The sequence below is a fragment of the Sinohyriopsis cumingii genome, chromosome 12 (genome assembly GCF_028554795.1).
Source record: "Sinohyriopsis cumingii isolate HCF-2022 chromosome 12, ASM2855479v2, whole genome shotgun sequence".
In the NCBI taxonomy this organism is placed as follows: Eukaryota; Metazoa; Mollusca; class Bivalvia; order Unionida; family Unionidae; genus Sinohyriopsis; species Sinohyriopsis cumingii.
Window position 1 is genome coordinate 32583102 of NC_142972.1, and position 21138 is coordinate 32604239.

A 21138-nucleotide genomic window follows, 5' to 3' on the forward strand; every position below is an offset into this window, starting at 1 on the left:
TAAAGTTCCCAGGTATCCATTTGTGTTGTTTTCTTCTTCACAGGTAATAATAAGTCGTCAATTCGATCCTGACTTTTTGCTTGAAAATGTTTGACAAATAACCGTTTCTTCGTTTCGTCTCCTCACTTTGATTCAGGAGAGCTTCAATGCGATCGATCTCTTGAGTGGTTAATGGTGGACAGGAATGTTCACGCAAGTCTTTATACCACTGGTGCAACACGTTTTCGTCCGAGATGAGACTCCAAGCCTCGTCCAGATACTCGTCCAATTTTTCTTCTTGACTCAACATCAGGCATTTATCGTGTTGAATTTGACTGGGATGGTCGTTTTGACATCCATAGCAATTTTTCTTGATCAATTCCGTCATTTTTTTGACCAAGTCTTGTTCTGGCCATCTTGACTTCATCATGATATCTTCTTCGTCTTTGTCTTGGGATTCTTCTTCCACAGTTTCCTCACATTTCATCTTCAAAGTTTCTCCACTAGGTAAAGAGGATTAACAGTCTTCCATGGTTTCTAGTAATCTAGGATGACTTCTCTCAAACTGTTGATTTCTATCGTATTATCGAATTCTGCATACAGGATGACGTTCACTGTGTTCTCTGCATCCAGTGGACTCGCAAACTGAATTTCCACACGAATCTGGCCAGATTTTATAGGGTGGAAATGTCCCTCGTCGCTGCCTTGGTCTGGAGTGAAATCGAAAGCCCAGAAAGCGTAGCCTCCTGCATAATCGTCGTACGTAATGCCGTGACTGGTGTTGGTTCCTAACTGTCCGGTAGCTTCGTACAGGGACAAGTAAGATCTCAAATAATTCTTCGCGGCACCAAAGTTAGGCTCAAAGGGTCGGGTACACAAGGTCTTGCCATCGCGACTGACTTCAATCTTGGACACATTGTAATGATTAAAGTAGAAAGGATTTTCGTTGTAGGCTCCATTGAAAGCTGAATTCTTGACGATACCAACAATCAAACGTTTGGGTAACTGTCCTTGGAACAGATGACCTTCGATCATGGATCGCTGTCCGGAAGGAATGGTGAAGGTTTTCACTTCCACGCGACGTATCGGATACTTGGCGGTCGTTCTGCTCAACGTCTGACTGATGTCGTTTCCCACTTTAGGCAACACTTCCACACGTCGCACGTATAGTCTGGCTTCATCGATTTTGGTTTTGTAAGTGGCATCAGCAGCAGCCATCAAATGGAAAGCAGCACTGCTGCGATTCAGTCTCAGGGGGATATCAACCCCGTTCAGCAAATACTTTTCTTGTAACCACATGTCCAAATGCAAGCAATCCATCAGTTCTAAACTACGACTTCCAGCAATTTTCTTTTGTCGTTCTACAAATCCCGTTGGATTTGAAGCATCCCCAGCAAGTGTAATGCCGTTGAACCTAGTCGCTTGGTCAGGTTTCCATACCACGCAATCATCCAGATGAGTGTTCTTGGCTTCTTTTCCGTACGTCAAGAGATTTTCCAGGTAGGCTCGATAAGGGTAAGTATCCATGCTGCTGCTGACCAGTTTGTTATTCAAGTACAAGTCCACTTCGCTGAACAAGGAATGCATGAAATTATTGATGGGAGCTACTGCTTCATCAGCGTCTATGTTAGCGTTGGGTGGTTCGATCACTTTCACTTTCAAGTATAGGTAACTGCTATTCAGATCGATGTAATCTTCGGGCTGTCCTTTGATTTCAAACTCGATGGGAGCGGAACCGGTCAATGAGGAGACGGGATGAAATTCCACCCACTGGGATTCTTGCATCGTCATCATGGTGGGGGGGCATGGCAAACATATCCAGTTCCGACTTGGAACAAGCACATGACTCTCGGTGCATCATTTTTTTCTGTGTCTCAATAATCGAAAACGTCTAAGTCTCGAACGGTTCTTCTTTTCTTGGCCTTTCTAGCTTGAAGTCTGGTGAAAGGGTGTTTTCTTCGTCGTCTCTTTCTACCTTGTCCTTGCTGAATGCCTGATTCGGTAGCGTGCAGGGCATTTATAGGTGTGTCTCGTCGGCCCAAAATGTCTTTACCCGTTTGCAGCAAGACATTTTTGCCAGCCCTCATGAAGGCTTCTTTAGGTTTTGTTTGTCGATGATGACATTTTGGAGAAATTCTTTCCCTTGCGTCACTGCCGCATCTTTCAAGGCGTGCAATCCGCGTGTCACCATCGGTTTCAACACCGGGGCCACCGAACGAAAGGCCGATTTTAACATATCTCCTAAACCGTGTCCTCGCTGTCGAGCAACCCCTTGGTACACTGGATACATGACTTAAGAGTCGTGAGAAAACCGTTTTCGAAAATGGAGTTTCACCGTGACTTTTCCTTTGGTGAATGGAATATTTTGTCCCAAATCTCCTTTCATAGTAATGTTGACCGTGTCCAAATACGACTTGCTGACGGGCAAATAGTGAGGATGGACAAATTAGCGGTGGACGTGGTAAGTGTTTCCACCTTCCTCGTCAGCGTTCGTGGCAGAATCCACTTTGAAAGGAATGACACGCAGTAACGGCACGGAGGTGTGTCCCACCACGTTGTACTCCACCACATCGGAATACACGAACATCAAATTCAGTCCTTGATTCAGTTCTACTGGGGTACGAAATAACTTGGTAAAAGACTCGTTGTCGTAAACGATGGGTAATTCGTTTTTCTTCATCATGGCCATTCTCATGTTTATGTCTCCGCCCAACATGTCAAACAATTCAGGACAAAATAAAATGGACATGATTTTACTCCGTTCAAATTTCATCGAGAAGCGATGAGCTGCTTTGTGGTACTCCATGGTGACACTTTTGTTGACATGCTCCAAAGCTCTAAGAAACACGCCATTAAACCTGGTGGCTATGGTGCTGACCAAATGTTGACCACTAAAATAATAGCCTGGGGGAATGAACAAGTGATAGGTGGTGTACTTTTGATTTTGTGTACGGGTTTTCTTGTCATATTTGACATGGGTATCCAAGTACTGTTGCATTTGCTCGTCATGAACTTCCACATCAAAAAAATTTTGATTGGGAAGGACATTGAGGACTTGAGTCGGGTGAATGATTTCTACCAAAGCCACTTCCCAATGGGCTTCGTGATCTAATGGGATGGCCTGAGGTAATTTGGCCGTGTAACAGCACAACGTGTTGTTGGGAAACACATCCATGGAACTGTCACTGGGTAAGGTTAAGTAAAATTGGTTTTGGTAACTCATAATTCCAGAGATCTGTGGGTGTCCGAGGGGTTACTGAACGTCAGAGGCGTGTCTCCGCCCAAAATGGGGTCGTTGTTGTTGTTATTGGAGTGGTGACTGACACTGGCACTGGATACAAGGTTCCCGTGGTTCCCGTTCGAAGTGAATTTCAGGGAGGGATTGGGAAGCAGGTAACCGATGCAACTGCTCAATAAAATGGTCCACAATTGTTTGTCTCCTTGTTGCAAACTCAAATTGGCAATGGCTGCCCCGATGACACAATACACCACGAAGATTTGGCAGAAAAAGACGATTTGCGTTTTAGGCACACGTTCTCCACACCACACCCACAAGGGTTGTTTTTGTAAATCTTGCACAGAATAACTGGGTGAAGGAGGAGTGGTCGACGTAGCTGCGTCTGATGTGTGAAAGGGCATGATGGTCACTTCTTTTTATAGTCGATGACTTGCGAAGCGTCGATCCAAGAATCAAAACTGGGTGGATATCCTTTCCAACGTACTTTGACTTCTTTGACACGTCGTTTGCCCACTTTACGGGTTCTGCGTTCGAGAATGCTTTCGATGTCGTACATGTCGTCTTCTTTTTTGGTGACACGTTGTAACTCGGGCAAATAAAACGTTCCTTTGAGCACTTCTCCGTTCATGTCTTCCAATTTATAGATGGCAGGATGACGACCATGCACTCGTCCAGTGACGCGAAACAATTCGGTCGTCCAGTTAGGTAAGTAACCTTTATCGAAAGTGCGTTTGGTTTTGCCAATGCGCACCCAATCTCCTACGGCCAACTCTCCACTTTTCTTGGGGACAGCCCTCGTCGGGGATGTACCAAACAGGCGCTCAAACACCAGCACTTCGTTCTCGGGAGTCACTTCTTGCGGGGCACGTCCGATGCTTCGATGGTAAGATTGGTTGTACGCTTGCACCAGGTGCGGTAAGATGTCGATGTACTTCAGAGTGTGGTGATGCGTAAAATATTTCCACATGCGTTCTTTCAAAGTGCGTTGAAAACGTTCCACGATGCTGGCTTTGGTTTCGGGATTCTCGGTGGTAAAAAAATGAATGTCACGTTTCTTTAATTCTTTTTGGAAAGCTTGGTTCAGAAATTCGGTGCCTTTGTCCGTTTGCCATCGAAGAGGGTGACGACCGCTTTGTTTCAACACCCGTTGCATGGCTCGCACTAACTCGCTGCTCGATTTGGAAGTCAAGGGCACGACCCAGGGAAATTTGGAAAAGACGTCGATGACACAAAACAAATATTTGTAGCCACGATTGTAGCTGGCCAAATGAGAGACATCGGCTATATCGGCTTGCCATTGATGATCGATGCCTTCCACTCGGGTGCGACTTCTGGCAAACTTGCATCGAATGGGTTTGTGTAAAGTGTAGGTAACTTGTTCTTGTAACCATCGTTGCACTTGAGGTAAACGGAGACTTTTCAGTCGAGTTTTGGCAGCACGATACAATTTTTGAACTCCTGCATAACCTGCAGGATGGGAGGGATCGTAGTAAATGCTAGCTAAGACTTTTTCCATTTTTGTGTTGGTTGGTGTGTTAATAAGGCACCCACTCTTGGAAGATGCTACTCTTTTTCTCTTGGGGTATTTTTTTGGATTGCAATGCTTTGCGTGTGCGACCGGCAATAGGTGTTGAAGAGGAGGATGTCTGAGCGGGGGATATCGGTTCTTGTTTCACTTCTGTCTTCACTTCTGTCTTCATTTTCTTTTTCTCTTGTGATGAAGAAGGGGTGGCCACCATCTTTTTAATCCATCCAATTCTGGAGGTAGGTGGTGTTGTTAACTTGCGTACTTTTTCTCGTGGAGTTTGAAACCCTTCTTCTTCTTCTCTTTTTTCTGTCTTGGTCACTGGTAGTGGTGGTACTGGTACTGATACTGGTACTGGTGATGGTGCTGGACTTTTCATCAAGGTCTTAAAATCTTTCAGAGTGGGTAGAGCTGTTTCGTCTAAAGCTTTCTGGTGAAAGAGTTGCAGTCGTTGCAAGAGTTGACCGTACTTTTGCGATTTTTCTGTTTCGGACAAATCTTGGCGATCCATCAAGGACTGCAATTCGTGTTGTAACTGGGACATCTCGCTCAAATTGGGATTGGGAGGTAAATGCGGGGTGCGTTGTTCTTGCCACCGATGGTATTCCATCCATCGTTTGTAAGGCACTAAAGCCAGTTTTCGTCCTTCCATGGGGTTGTCAGGGGTCGATTCTGAGATCTTGGGACTTCCGAGGGCCTTTTTATCTTGCTCCCACCAGTCCTCCCAACATGGTTCCCAAGACTCCTTTCAGTAAGGGGCCTACAAGAGAGGTAAAATGCCTCCACGTTGGACCAACATCTTCCTTTTTTTGACGAATGGGAATTTTCTTTTGAACCATTTGGCAAAGAACGTGACGATGTTTGCTTAAGCATTGTTTCTGGTGTTTGGACAAAGGGATCGTGCCTTTCAAGACGTTCAAACAACATTCGCACACGGTATCGATGGCCTCTTTGGAGGCCGATTGAATGAGTTGTTTTCGTAGAGGTGGAGAAGCTTTGGACAGGACAGATAACATGTCCCCATGTTTGACTAAACGAGGAGGCAGTCCTTTTCTTTTCTTTCCTTGGGGCTGTTTAGAAGAGGGATGTTTTCTGGAGGGTGACATCTTCAGAAGCACTAAAACACTGATACCCGGCTTGGTCACAGGCCTTTTTTATACTGGAACGCATCGCCACTGATTGTCTTTACGTCGTATCAACTTGAGGACAGGCATGACACGTCGTGCAGGGGTACGCAACGGGCTAAATCGAGCCAGTTCTTGCTTGGACAAATCCAGTAAACTTTGTAACATGCCCGATCTTTCTTGAACTTTGATTTTGGGAGAAGGTACTTTGTGAGCAGCAGCCACTGCCACTAAATTGGAGGGTCCTGCCACTGGGGAAGTTCTTTTTGGGGTCATCAACGGAGAAGTTCTTGGTGTGATCAACGTCTCCAAGTACTCTTCAGTTCTAGATGTCATCAACGGAGAAGTGGATGAACGTGAGGCTGCCGGAGACACAGTCACCGCCGTGGCAGGTCGTGGTTTGCGAGTGTAAAGTTGCGTCCTGGCCGAAGTGCCTCTCTTGCGACTAGTTTTCTTCTGTGGACTTTTCTTTTTCTGGGGACTTTTTCTCTGTTTCTTTTTCTGGGGGCTTCTTTACTTTTTCCGGGGTGGTGTCTGGTAAGAGGAGGGTCCCGCCACTGGATAAGTTCTTCTTCTTGGGGACCTGGTCTTTTTCTTCTTCTTGGGACTTTGTTGGACTTTTTTCTTGGGGAGAAGTTTGGCGGCATTAGGATCCCATCTTAAGAGAGAACGAATGATGACCCCTCCTAGAGTACCGCTCCCTCCAGATTTCAAAATGATTTGTTTTTTGGTTTGAGTGTCAATGCGGGGATCGGCCAGTTGGACCAAAGCGACTTTGTTTCGATAGAAAAAGCGTTTGGTTTGATGAGGAATCTGAATGATTCCTTGGAGTATTTGACGTGCCGTCACCGTGAACCATCGTAAGACTTCTTTGAGACGAGCTTCTAAGACACGAGCTCGTATTTGTGGATTTTTTTCTCGACTGATGCCATACAAGGCACGAATCAATTTGACGGGAAGATGCGACTGAAGGGACGTCATGTTGACGTTGTGTGAGACAGACGAAAAGGGTCTGAGGTTTTTATAGATTTTTTTATGTGGAGTGAAATTAAGTCGAGGACGGAGACGTGTACAGGACAGGCCCTCCGTCTTGGCACCAGTGGTGAAGCAAGTGGGTACGAAATCGCAAATCCTCGGGGGTCGTAGGTTTCAAATCGACGAGTAAATAGGCGTGTGGCGTTTGAGTGGCATCGTCGTACGCCTGAGTCAACCAAGGCGTTCCTAACTGTTTGGCTAAGACTTGCACTTGCGATTTATCTCGAGGGCTTTTAAACAAGACCACGTAATGCGCATTGAGACTGATGGTGCGATGGGCTTTACTTTGTTGAAACAAATTTTGGGTGATGTAAACGACACTGGCATTACGGTGATGCCCTTTGCGCGTGAACCACAGTTTAATTTCTTCTTCGTCTTCTCCTAACATGTCGTCGAAAATGACCAAATGGGTTTGACGGGAGTCAGAGACGATGCCGTCATCTTCTTTAGGAATGCCTTCCACAAACACGATGGAATCGCCTTGACTTTCTCGCAAGAGGCTGTACGCCGATTGCCACTCTTTGTAACACCACACGATCCGCTGAGGTGGCCGATCGATCAAATGATGTTCATGTTCGATCAAACGTTTGACGAATTCGGTTTTACCTGAACCGCTAGGTCCAGCAATGAGCATGTTAAAGGGATGGCGAAGATACAAAGCCTCCCAACTGGCACGATCTAAGTGTTCGTCGATGACTTTGACAGTGGAGGAAGAGGGCGCAGAAACAGCAGAGGTAGCCATAGTGTGAGAAATGTCACTTGTGACACGAAAACAAACAAGACGAGAGTTTATATACTTTTTTTCAGAACACGTTTATTGAATGTTTCATACATGAATACGAAAGACAAAAATACATAAAAGCCAAAGGCTTAAGTACAAGGATAAAAGGCACATGATAACCATTAACGTGGAATAAACACAAGTGTCTGTACAACAACATGTTTTGGGTAATGTTCTAACCAGTTCTATTGTAGGGGGTAAGGTCACACAAGTGTCCTCCCGAAAGGGTCTTTCAGGCCTGTCCACGACAGTCCCGTCCTGGTTGACGGGTTCTTCTGGCACCGTCACTAACACGGGTTGAAAAGTAACTTTTTTCCTTGAACAACTCTCGTGCATACTGGGCCACTTCTTGGGTCCAAGCCTCAAAATCCCATTCTTTCCAGGCACGGACATCTGTCCAATGGGGATGTAAGTCACAAGCTACACACACATCGTTATACACGTCTTGGGTAGCTAATAGTTGACGAATCTTTTTTTCCCGTAGAGGTCGAGAAGTATCCAGATGAAACCGCAAGGCTTTGAGCAAAAGGAGTTTTTCGTGACCATCTAAGGCCATTGAGGTGGTAAGTACTGATCGTAAAGAGTCCACAAAGAATCGGCTGGTAAACGAAATCCCAGAAAACAAGTCACTAAGACACACACCACTTGTCGACCCAAATTGAATGGATACAGTTCTTGTAATAATCGATGGTAATGATCCACGGTTTGAATATGGTCATTGAGTTCCTTCCACGGAATCTGTTCAATCACTTGTGACATAATCCGTGGCATGGCAACTTGATTTTATAGTGTCTTTGTTTCGGAAGCAATAAAGGTAATTTCTAACTAAACATGTTCGTTCTCCAGTAGGGAATTTAAATGTTACATACTGTAACTGAAACGTCAGAGTTTGTCTAGATGTTTCGTCTTTCTCTAAGCAGATTCCATGTAACAAATGTTGGTAATCCTTTAATTCGTCTTCCTCAATACGTTGCAGTAATTGAATCTCGAAGTAACCAAAATTACGAACGTCTAGTTCATCATCATTCACAAACTGAAAGTGTTCAACAAGGTCTGACCACTGAAACAATTTCTGACGAATCAGTCCTCTTATACCATTCAGGTACCAGTGGTTAAAGATCTGGTGACGTAACGGATGCAATTGTTCTTTACGTTTCACTTGTATTTTGACCAGTTCTCTGTAAATCCTTTCTCTCAACTCCTCAGGCAAGCCCAAAATGTTCTCTTGTAAAGTATCCATAAGTATATACACTGTTTTTGAAATCCTTGGGTGGTGGCCAATAGCCTCGTTTACCTTTGTGCCTGATGTAATATCCACTCATAATCAGTCTTCTTATACTTTGGAACAGAGCATAATTTAAAAACGGTTGAATAACTTTGCGTTTGCGTTTCACTTGTATTTTGATCAGTTCTCGGTAAATGCGTTCTCTCAACTCCACAGGCAAAGCACGAATGTTCTCTAACAAAGTATCCATGAATAGGTCATACTAAATCCTCTTTGGTCTGACACAAGAAATGTACTCTTTGCACAAACATGGTTTTACTTCAGTGTCGAATTTAAATCGTTTAGTCACTAATCTACACATTACAATTCGTTCAGAAGTTTCCTCTTTCACTAAGTTGACATTTTGTTCAAGATGTTGGTAATTCGTTAACTCTTCCTCTGGAATTCGATGCAGTACGTTTACAATGATGTAGTAGATAGAATCGTCCATAACAAACCAATCCTTTTTAAAACTAGGGGATCGTTGATCAATGTCTGTCCAATGGAACACTTTCAATTGAATCAATCCTTGTATAGCCTTCAGGTACCAGTGGATCAAACACCGGTGACGTAACGGATGCAATTGTTCTTTACGTTTCACTTGTATTTTGACCAGCTCTCGGTAAATGCGTTCTCTCAACTCCACAGGCAAAGCACGAATGTTCTCTAGCAAAGTATCCATGAACAGATTATGGTAAGTTACTTCAATGTCTCGGTCCCACTAAGGGTAAGTAATGACAATGCGGTGACCATCGAGCATGTTCTACGTAGGCCGAATCTTGCGGTTCCCAGTAATGAAGTGACACACCGCAACTGAAGCACTTGACTTTATCTCCTTCGCCCAAGTAGAAAAATCCGGCTCTGGCTAATTCTTCAGGGGTCGGTCCTCCCAGATACTTAGGCCATTTTCCTTTGAACGATTGAAGACGATTTTCAAAGTCATAGTATTCCGACAAACGTACAGGAAACGAATATTCGTCTTTCACAGGTTCGTTTCGATGAGGGTTGAGTGACATGGGCAGGAGTTTGCTCAGGGCTGGATGACATCCGTAGGGGGGTAGACGTGAAGGTGAACATTCCCCTTTAAAACGAAACCCAGTAAAATGTCCAAGAGGACGAGCGGCATCACTTTCGCATCCCTCAGGTTTGACACGCACAGCATCACTTTCCATGATAGGGGTAGTGAGAACAAAGTTCCCATGATGCTTTACGGCATCGCTAAGGTCACAACGTACAGCATCGTACCCATCGCAAGGCTCACAATCGCATTCCACTTCAGAAGCCTCACACTTGAATTGTGCCTTTCTAAACAACTTGTTTTGTGTTTCTCTGAAAGTATTCATCTTGTTCTCTCGGTCTTGGAAGTCACAATGAACTATCGATCTTGACCATAGCCCCTTTTTATACTAGTCGCAATGCAGTCTCCAGCTTGTACATCTTTCCTTTTTTATGTTTTTTATGTCTTGTTCTGGAAGGTACCGTCTCTAAGGTACCGTCAACATTGTACTTTAGTGTGATGGGTGGAAAGGCCATAGAAAGGTAAGGGCAGTGCGGAGACCATCGAGTATGTTCCAGAATAGCTGAATCTTTATAGATACATAGATCCATTCGTAACTTCAGTCCGCAAGCGAAACACTGTACCTCGTATCCCAATCCTGACTCAGGTCCCAAGTAGACAAATCCTGTTCTAGCTAAAACATGCGAAGAAGGTAATCCTTCCCTATGGGTAGGCCATTTCTGAAACGTGTCCAATCGACGGGCACAATCACAATAGTCAGGTAAGAAGACTGGAAAATGGTAGGGTTTGAACTTGGAGTTCTCATCGGGTTTCTCACTCGATTCTTGCTGTGTCGAAGTCATCCTTCTAGCGTGTGACTATCCTCTTACAACCAATGTTTTATACCAACGTGTCCATACGGTAAGGTGAAATGATTGGGAAGTCGAACTCGCTTCTGGTACACGATTTGATAGACTTTTTCCAAGGGCCGACTGACGATGTGGTGAGTGGGTAAACGTACAATCTTGTTCGGTTGATAGGTGGTCACTTTAAAGTTTCCATCCTCTACCGATTGCAAGGCTTCTTTCAATACCCCAATGTTGACCACTCGACTGGTACGATAATTCAGAGTCAGTCCTTTCACTTTGCACGTCGTGTGCACTTCTCCTTGTTTGTCCCGGTATTCGTAGCCGTAATTTGTGGGACCGCCACTGACGAAACTTAGAATCTTGTCGTCGGGATGCTCGTCTGTCCAGGCTCCTAAACGGTCTCCTTCGATGCTAGGGTGCTGTTGACTCGGATGATGGATGTAAATGCAACTGTCCATGTCAAAGTACAGGACGCGTTCCCCTAACAGTTCTAAAGCTTCGTACAATTTTAAGCGAGCATGAGCTGTCACGTAAGCCGCAATGATGACATTTCCAAAAGGGTCGTCTTGTACGAAGTCCAGATCTTCTTCGTAATTGACCAAGATCAAATCCTCTCGAACGACGTCCACGTGTTTCATGTATTTGGTTTTGTCGTGAATCATCTGGAAGTAGCGGGAAGGTTCTGTCAAATATTCCGTCTTGGGTAAACACGGTCGTTGTGCCATTTTACCCCACAAGCAATTTAACATCACTTTGGCAAACGATCGCCTGCCTTCGTTTTTCTCGATGTGGTCTAAAGAGATGCCTTCTTGTTCATAGTATTTCTCTTTGAATTGTATTTGGTCTTCGGGAGTGTGACACCAGGACGGATAGCCGCTGACTTCTTGTTTCAGTTTCAAAAAGGCATCCACGTAGTCGGCTAAAATGCCTTTTTGACTGGGATCACCCTTGTGGTATTGTTGTGTCTTGGGAAAGTGGCAAATTTCGTACACTTCTAACAGTTGGTATCCCATGTCCAGAGCTTTGAACAATTCTACGCTGACCCAGGTTCCCGTCAAGGCACGTTCTTCCTGGGTGTGATGGCAAGGCTGGTCTTGGTTGCACGTTTCGGCACAAGTACGGCACAAGGGAAACATCAGTTTGCCTTGACAATGGTGAGGTAAGACGGGATGGTACAAGTCTGTGGGAGGCAAAACTTTACACTTGATCAAGCCTTCGTATTGTCGAATGTTTTTCAGGTCGATGTGTTCCGTCAGCAATTGTGGGTGCCCTACAGGAAAGCGACAATATTTGCACACGTAGGGATACAGCGAACACACGTCCAAGTATTTGATTTCTTCTCCTTTCTCTTCGTCGGCTTGGTACAGCAAACAGGTGGCATTGGTCCTTCCTCCGTACAAACTATCCCTCGGGTTCAGCGGGTCCATGAACTGGTAACTTTCCACGAGGCGTTTAAACTCGGGATCGGTTTTCATGCGGTGATCGTACTCGTGTTCCCACATTTCCACCACTTGGTATCCTTCCTGTTCCAACTTTAGGCGCCGCTGACAAGTGTCCTGGTACAAGTCTTCCATGGTTCGTTGTAAAAACTAATTTTTAGTTCTACGGTCAGGGTAACAGACGGGACATCCGTGAAATAAGCAACCGTTAAACTCGTACACGATCTTGGTTTTTTCTAAGTCCCAGCCATCGACCGAATACGTTCCGATGGTCTTTTCACCCCCTCCGTTGCGGGCATGCTGAATCCACTTGTCTTCCTTGTCACACAAGTAATGTAACCAACGTAGGGCTTTGACCGAGTATTGACGTTTGACATAGTGGGTCGTTTGAGGGCTGATGACAGCCACGGTGTTTTCAGGCATGAATCGTTATCGATACACTAAGGAACACGCTTTAGCAATGGTGCAAGCTTCTTTCAAAGGATCGACCCCTCCGTGTTCCATGAACAGTTCTCGAAATTTTCCACAGCAACGTCGTAAAATGTCCACGTCGGAACGACAATAATTTAGCATTTCACCCTGAAAGTCGAAAGGGTCGGAGGCGTGAGCCTGGTACCAAGCGTAGAAAGCTTCTCGTTGTTCGGTACGCATGTTGTCGGGGTCGTAATAGTGAGCCTCAGGTAAATGGGGTAGAACGGCGTGTTGGTTGGCTTCCGTATTGAAAAAGTGTGGAAAGTACCCTTTAGCCATTTCTGTCATTCCAAACGTTTTAGGCATTCGACTCAAAGGCATGGCCAAATAGCTCATCGAATCTTTAAACTGCACTTGTCCCACTTGCATGAAAATGATTTTGGCTCCGTTCAAAGTCACTTTAGGACGCTCGGTGCTTTGTTCCGTATAGTACCTCAAAAGAAACTGTCCATCGTATCCGGAGAAATTGTGAGCCATCACCGTGGCATGACGATGACAATCTCCGTAACGTTCGATGTCCTCTTGGCTCCACGTCTTGTCGATGGGGTCTAAAACCCATTGTGCAAAATCGGCTAACGTGTTCGGTCCCCGAAAGATTTTTTCACGTCCTCCAGGAATCTTGCTGCAGTGAGGGCAATGACTGAAGATAGGTTCTTGAATTCACTTCTCGCACGCTCGATGAGCCACGCAGAAATTAGGAATGTGAATGCCGGTCTCTTGCATGCATTCGAAATCGAAAAAGATGAAATTGCCTTTCTTCTTGTGACCGTCCTCTTTCTCTGGTGGGGGTTGGTATTTTTGCACGTAGCACTAGTGTTCGAAGTCCACGATGTGGTGACAAATGTGACATTTTTTCTTTCCTCGACATACGTGTGCCTTGGCATTATTGGTAAGTATGCCTTGTCCACAGGTAGGGCACAATCTCAGCAGTTGACAAGCACATTTCTTCTGTGAACCTTGTGTTTTCAAATGTTGTTGGTAACAGGTAGGACTGACAAACGTGCGCAGACAAGTTGAACAAGGCACTGGTCCTTCGCTCAGACAGGGTGGAGAGGCCAAACATCCTGGGCATTTCATTCCACAATGTTTGTGTTGCTCTCGATTGCTATAACCATAATCACATTTCTCACAATAATAAACATATCCCAGGAATCCGGTGATGGTGGTAATGGTATCGAAATGGTCATCGTGATAATAAACATGAATGTATTTTCCGTCCTTAAAATCTTGGCCTCGAAACAACAGAGGCCCGTGCATTTCTTGAGGGTGCACTTTCAAGGTGTATCGTGGAGCTAGGGCATCTTGCAATTTTTGCATCTCAGGAATGCCACAGGGTGTGTCTTTGGACAGGCCAGCTTGTTGTAACAGGAGTTCTGCTTCGTTTCGTTGTTTGGCTCGGTCCGATTGTCGAATAGTTTTCCAGGCTCTTTTCCATTCTACCGTATCGTTCTTGTTGGCATAGGTTCGTCCCACCACGATGGCACGGGCTAAACACATCTGGTCTTGAGGGTTGTTAATTCGGACGAGACTTGTTTTGGTGTTGCGAAGGTCGTCCACCAATAAGATCTTTTTGCGTCCAGTCCCTTGAGGAGGAGAGACGTGGGTCATGTCCAGTGTGGCTTTTCCATCGGTGATGTCAAACTGGTCATTAGATTGTTGTACGTGTTGAATCTTGTCCATGACTTTGGAAGCGGTCAATTCTGCAGGGGTGCTAAACTCGATCCAAACAGGGGATTTCAAACCGTCGTGTTGTATAGAAAGTCTCAAGCGATCGTCTTCTTTGGGTTGACATTGTCGCTTGAGTGCGGTGAGCAAAGAATCCCACACCCCAGTGATGAACACTTCTGCTTTCTCTAACGGTACTTCAGCCTTGAAATCTTTAAACTTCACCGTGTATTTGTAAGCCGTGGTTCTAAATTTTCTAGAGGAGCGCTTTTCCGTCTCTCGAATGGAATAGTATTTTTCAGGGTTGACTAAGGATGGTGAACTTGGTTTAGAGGGTTCGGATTCTGGTTCACTCATGTCCTCTTCAAAATCACTGGCATGAATTTGTGCCAAGACTTCAGCTCTGGTACGAGGCGATAGATCACGTTTCTGCCTCTTACTTTCTTCTTCTTTCTTCTCGAATGAATAGGATCGTTTCATCTTGAGTGCAAAACGTCAAATGACTCAAGTGTAAACACCATAGACTAATTTATAGTCATGGCAAACCAGCGTATATAAAAGGGTGTGTGTCTTGTTCTTTCACTATTCATTTCACTCTCAAGCCGAGCACAACGATGGAAGAGACTACCCAAATCGAACGTTTCGTCAGAGCTTTGCGAGGGGTCATTAGAAAATTCTCTTCAGACCAGCCGACGGACTACTCTCCTTCCTTTCGAGATAAAAGTCAAGATACTTGCTATATCTGTCAGAAGAAAGGGCATTGGTCTTCAGAGTGTCCAGACCGTCAAAAAAGAACAAAAACAGGGGCTAAAAAAGACAAAAGTCAAGATACCTGTTATTATTGTCAAGAAAAAGGACATTGGTCTCCAGATTGCCCAAAAAAGAAACAAGAGGAGTCAAAAGAAAAGAGGAATTCTTCAGAAGAAGAGAGGGATTCTTCGGAAGAAGAGAGGGATTTTTCAGAGGAAGAAAGCAGACAGGTGAAGAAAAAGAAACAGGAGAAGAAAAGAAGAAGGGAAGAAAGTGAGGAGGAAGAAGAGGAAAAGAGTGTGACGGTGAAGAAATTAAAAACCAGAGAGACTAAACAAGGAGAAAGAAGAAGTCAATGAACTTTTTATTAAAGTGTTGTGTTGTGAATTGTGAATTGGATTGTAACAATGGATAAAAGAATAAATTAATGATATAAGGTAAGTGTCCTTGAGTTTTGATTTTAAAATAAGAAGCTATACTCACGCACTCATACAAAGACACGTACTATAGGGGTAAAATGTTTTTTTTGTTGATTTTTGAGTTATTGGCAAATTGAAAGCGCTATCTCTTTTCGAGAGATGTGGGTGGCCCTGAAAAGGGCCTTTTTTGGTGTAGGGGTGAGTTTAAGCAATCAACTTTAACTGCCTTAAGCCTTTGCCACGGCCAAGGCCTACTTCTGGACTGCGTAATGTTGATGATGATTGGGTTGAAATCACTAAGGGTGGTACGGTAGGCTTAGTCACAGGGTTGACGTGTTTAGCTCGGGAAGGTCGTATTCTCTTCGGTCGTAATAAAGAAGTCTGATACATTTGTTTCAGACTTCTTAACTCCGCTAAAATGTCCAACAGTACCGTGACCGTTTGATTTTCACCCTCTTGTTTCTTTGCTGCTACTTCTTCTTGCTGTTGTTGCTGTTGTTTTTTTTTACCTCTTCTTCTTGCTGCTGCTGTAGGAGAAAAGCTTGTTCCGTTTCCTTTTGTCGTTGTATAAATTTCTCCAATTCTTCTTTCTGTCTCTGTCTAAAATTCTCCACTTACGGTAATGAAGAAGGTAACGAAGGTTCCGGAACAAATTCTTGCGAGATAAGAAAATCCACAAAATCCCAATGTACCTCTTCTGAAAGTAAGTCCGGGTTCCCTTGGGCAGTCTCCCCTGCTGGTGCACCCCAATGGATCGTTTTCTGAGTTTCCGTCATGCTGAATCACTGTCGCATAGATTGACTGCACACAAGCGCTAGCGAATCTATATAGACCACGTCACGTCACAGACTGCTCTCTTCGGATTGGATGCGGGCTGACTGAATTTTGTAACGCGTGTTCGGATTGGTGAATGAACTCAATCCGTTTCAATCCTTCCTCTACCTATAAATAAGCGCAGTTCACTGCATTGATTCACCTGTTCTCGTCGCTTCAAGATGTGGACCACAGTCGAATCATCCACCCTTGTGTCTTCCATGATGTTTAGGAAGGACATGCTCATGTATGTCCGGTCCAAGTGGACCGTTGTCGACAAGTCAGACACCAGTCTGTGGATACGAAGAGTGTACGTAGAAAGACAAGGTTGCCTCAAGAGGACACTGATTTATGGCCCTCGAGTAAGACGCAGCTTGAGGACAAGAAGATGCCGCAGATGCCCTTTATGTTAATGGATACATTAACATAAACCCAAAGGCCCTTTTCAGGGCCACCCATATTTCTCGAAAAGAGAATGACTTTCCATTGCCTACCCCTTTTTTTAAATTTAAAAAAAAACAAACAAATCCCATGTTCAATTCCCCCCTTGTCCCTAAATAGACCCACACTTTATTCCCCCATGTTCAATTCCCCTTGAGGCTAGAGTGACCCAAGACTTTTTCCCATGTTAAATTCCCCTTGAGGCTAGAGTGACCCACGATTTTTCTCCATGTTAATTTTCCATTGAGGCTAGAGTGACCCAGGCATCTCTGTAATGATAATTCCCATTGAGGCTAGTGTGACCCACTTCACTACTACCAATCACTATCATATTTGAAGGAAGTAATTGATTAGAGGAAATATGGGTGTTCGGTTACCAAAGATGCTAATTGTCAGATATACTGTCCTTCTAATCGTTAATTTTTCAAATCGTATCTTGTTCATTTAAATATGTTCTTTATGTCGCGTATCACTAGAAACATGCCCTTCTTATAATTGTTCAAAACGATGCAGAAACAATTGAATGTCTTAATTTAATAATATATTTACGTATAAATATTTCAAATATGTTTATAAATTTGGTTTTGATATATGGGGAATATGTATGCTAAAGTTGTTATTTCAAACCAACTACATCAGCATAGTGCTTTTTTTCTTTCTCTGTAAATTTGTTTTGACATAGAAACATTAGTCACGTGATGCTTGCATGAATTGTACACTATAACTACATCTACGTTTGAATCTAAAACATACTAAAGTATATAGCCTTGCTGTCAATACCTCCTTATGACAGACTTAGGCAATGCTTGCGTCATTCATAAGTTGTATTCATAAAGTTCCTCTCCGACTGCCTGCCTAGACTGCCAGACAAAATCTGAAAGTATTGTGATATATGGCTACGTTCTAGAAAATGATACGGTGCATATTAATTCTAATGATTTTAAATGTTGACTTTCCATAATGCATGGTATTACAAAGAAAAATCGTACACCTTTCTGTATTTAAAAATGTAAAACCTGTGCAAGTGGTTCTGAAAGTCAATGTCAAATGCAGCACCAATTTATTATATGTTCCGGGGACCCTGTAATACTTATCTTTAGAAAAATAAAAGTATTTTGATGTCCAAAACATTGGGCATTCTTCATTTGATATGAATGATGATGCATGTCAGTGTCAAAGATTGTGCCAGTATATACTATGGTCCGGTACTTAGGGATATTCTTTTAAAATTAAAAAAAAATCGTACATTGTATTCTCAAAATACGATGTTTAAAATTGAAAAATAATTATTGACTTCCAATCAGTTTAAATTAATTTTGTGGTCTACAACTCTCCCGTCAATACTTATTACTGATGTAAAAAGCATTTCTTTGTACACGAATTTGAAAAATAATTACCTTACCTATTACCTGTGCAAAAAAATAACTTATGTAGCTCTTGTCTGATCATCCATATCCTTGCCCTGATGTATACTTATATACTTATATGTTTCAGTTTGTCACTTGGTATTCATTTCAACCATTCAAGAACCGTAACATATCGCAGTATTTAATAGTCTACCTTAAAAACATTGAGTAATCATTAATTGATCTTACTGTGCAAAGAAACAAATAAATTAGGAATATCATTGCAAATACAGCAGTATTAAAGTCTTCATTATTTCAGGTTCTACTGCCCAAGAGGTCGATATGGCTCCTTCGATAAACTTTAGTACTTTCACTTGGGAGGACTACAATCATACAGTTAGAAAATCACTCAGCACCTTTGGCAACGACATTGCAGCAATGGCTCTTAAGTTATACCCTCCAGGTCACGTGACACCCGAATATCAGTACACCACCATGACAAGCGATGTTAGAGTCGGATGTGCCACCGACTATTTAAGTCTTGTGGCCGCAAAGTCCTTTAAATCTCCTATATATCGTTATGTGGTTACAGCATGGCCATCAAAGCCGATGAAAGCATTTCAACTGTATGCCTCTCCTTATTCCATGCACACGATGGACATGTTTGGATTTTTCGGTAGCTTTGGTCAAATGTTAGAGAAATTATCTCTGTCAGATGTCGAGTTTCAAAACAATGTAAGATCAGAAGTGATGTCATTTGTTCTTCGTGGCCATCCAAATGCTTCCAGCTGGTTGCCTTATCCAGCAAGTGTGGCAGAATTTTCAAATTCAACTAAAGTAGTCGCAGCATACCATCCTGCAGAATGTCTCTTCTGGTTAACCAATGGATTCTCTTCTTATGCTTGGGTCAATTAATAGACGTCACGTGATGAGTCTGTTGAGCATGAGCTAAATGGTATACCCCGTTTGTAAAGAATAATTCTCCCTTCCTTGTACATTAATGGTTTCGTTACACATTATTTTGTAACATAAAAATGGCGAAACGTCTGACAGCAAATTTTTCCTTTGGTATTTGTTACAGTTTTATTCAACACTTGGAAAATAAATAAGGAAATAAAAGCGTACTGACGCATACAGGATATGTGTGGTGTTTCCAATGCGCCAACAAACCATATGCCAATCATAAGAAACAGCTGTGCTAAATTTCCTCTAGTTTATTGACAAATAGCTGCCACTTGCTTGCTTCCGTGGTCAATCTAACACGACTACTTATAGCGGGGTGAAGAAAAAAAACACATTTTGTGGGGGTTGCGTGCGGGTGGTGATGAGGGTGAGTGGAGGGAGAAAACGGAGGGTACTGAACAATTAGTCTTCAGTCATTCGCATTAAACTAGAGACGATCTTTAATTTTCATGATATATTGTAAGCACTATGTGTGTGTGTGTGTGTGTGTGTGTGTGTGTGACAGAGACAGAGAAGAAACAAAATTATAAACATGTAATGCTTAAAGGCCGTCCTAGAGCTGTATTTCAAGCAAGCTTAAAGTGCTGATTTGACAGTAATCATTTCACAGATATTCACCTCGAAATGTTATTGCGGTTCATATTTATTTCATCTCATCGGAAGTTATAGCAACGATAATAGCATACTATCTTTAACACGATCTTGTATCCAAAGTAAATTTTTTTTGTGAACATATTAACAGCATGGCCTGTGGTCATTGGATTGGTGAGTTTCAGACCTATTAGTAGAATAACCAACCGCCCATAGCTGCACAAAAAGCACGATTTTAATCATTTACGCGAAATTCTTGCAAGATACGAAAATTTCCAAATTATGTCAGCATTGACTGAAATTAAATACAATTTGCTGTTAACTGGATCCGAGCTGCATTTGCCGTTATATTTGCTCCAACAATGTCGTATTTCTACGTATTAGCAGGAGATAACAGAAAACAAAATGGCTTCACGGTGCCTTCAGAAGGATTCTCGCGAGATATTTTACCCGGAGCGAGAGACTCAATACCAACATAGTAATAGTATGATGTCACGACAATCGGAAATTTGCAGTTCAAGATCTGCCTGAACGGGGATTATAGTTTGCATCCAAAATTGTGAATTGTGGCTTTTATTCTATTCTTGGTACCGCGTATTACACTAGTAGCTCCAAATCTTTTCACGAGCTAAATAAAAGCCTAGAGTGAAGGAGAAGAGATAAAAGAGATCAGGGGCTTAAGGTGACATCATTAATTACTCTGTTCATATTCTTGGACATTCTAGTCGGCGTAATTCACATCTTACTGCCAATGGGAATTAAAAATCAATACCTCAGTCGGATGTCAAAACCTGACCGGAATATGATACGGGCCCAAAACCTCCGGTGGACATACCGCCACTATTTCTAAAGATCCTCAGGGAAATTATCTCATTGGAATTATTTCTTGGATGGACTCTTGCATAAGTGACCTGTTTCCTTTTCTTTCGTTTTAACGACTAAATTACCAATAGCGCGGTCACGGGAGAGCGAGAAAGATGTGTCACTTGATGGTACAAAAGAAATACCGTGTAAAAGGCTTATTAAGCGTAATGAGTGCGATACAGGCTGACAGATTTTGACAAATCCCACTTTCAGTAGGTCCGTAGCGATGTATAACAGCAAGACATGATGCGTCAAAAAAGTCCCGAGTGACATCTGGCAAGATTTAACCTATGAGAGCAGTGTTTACATCGCTTTATGAAGCAGCACAACTACGGATAGTCTGTTCCTTTATGATGATTTTATGTGGTTAGAGGTTAGAGGATTGAAGTCTACGCACGAGTACTAGTTTTGATGTCAGATCACGTCGGGTCGACAGCCATATTGTGTCTACAGAACCATCTTTCTCTCATTGCCAAAACATCAAACAAAAGCCTCAAGGCAAACAGCTCTTTATGCCCAATAGCCCAACCAAAGCTTTAAGGCAAACAGCTTTCTATTCCCAAT

At 43.1% G+C, this 21138-nt stretch overlaps 1 protein-coding gene across 1 annotated transcript in view; it reads left to right on the forward strand.

Annotated features, from left to right (window-relative positions):
- LOC149786209 (uncharacterized) overlaps positions 1-19293 on the forward strand; it is a 47510-nt gene extending 28217 nt beyond the window's left edge. Inside the window, exon 5 of the mRNA XM_089976579.1 lies at positions 18476-19293. Within this exon, the coding sequence (XP_089832705.1) occupies positions 18476-19071 (596 nt within the window). The 3' untranslated portion in view covers positions 19072-19293. The remainder of the gene's footprint in view (positions 1-18475) is intronic.
- The last annotated feature ends 1845 nt before the right edge of the window (positions 19294-21138 follow it).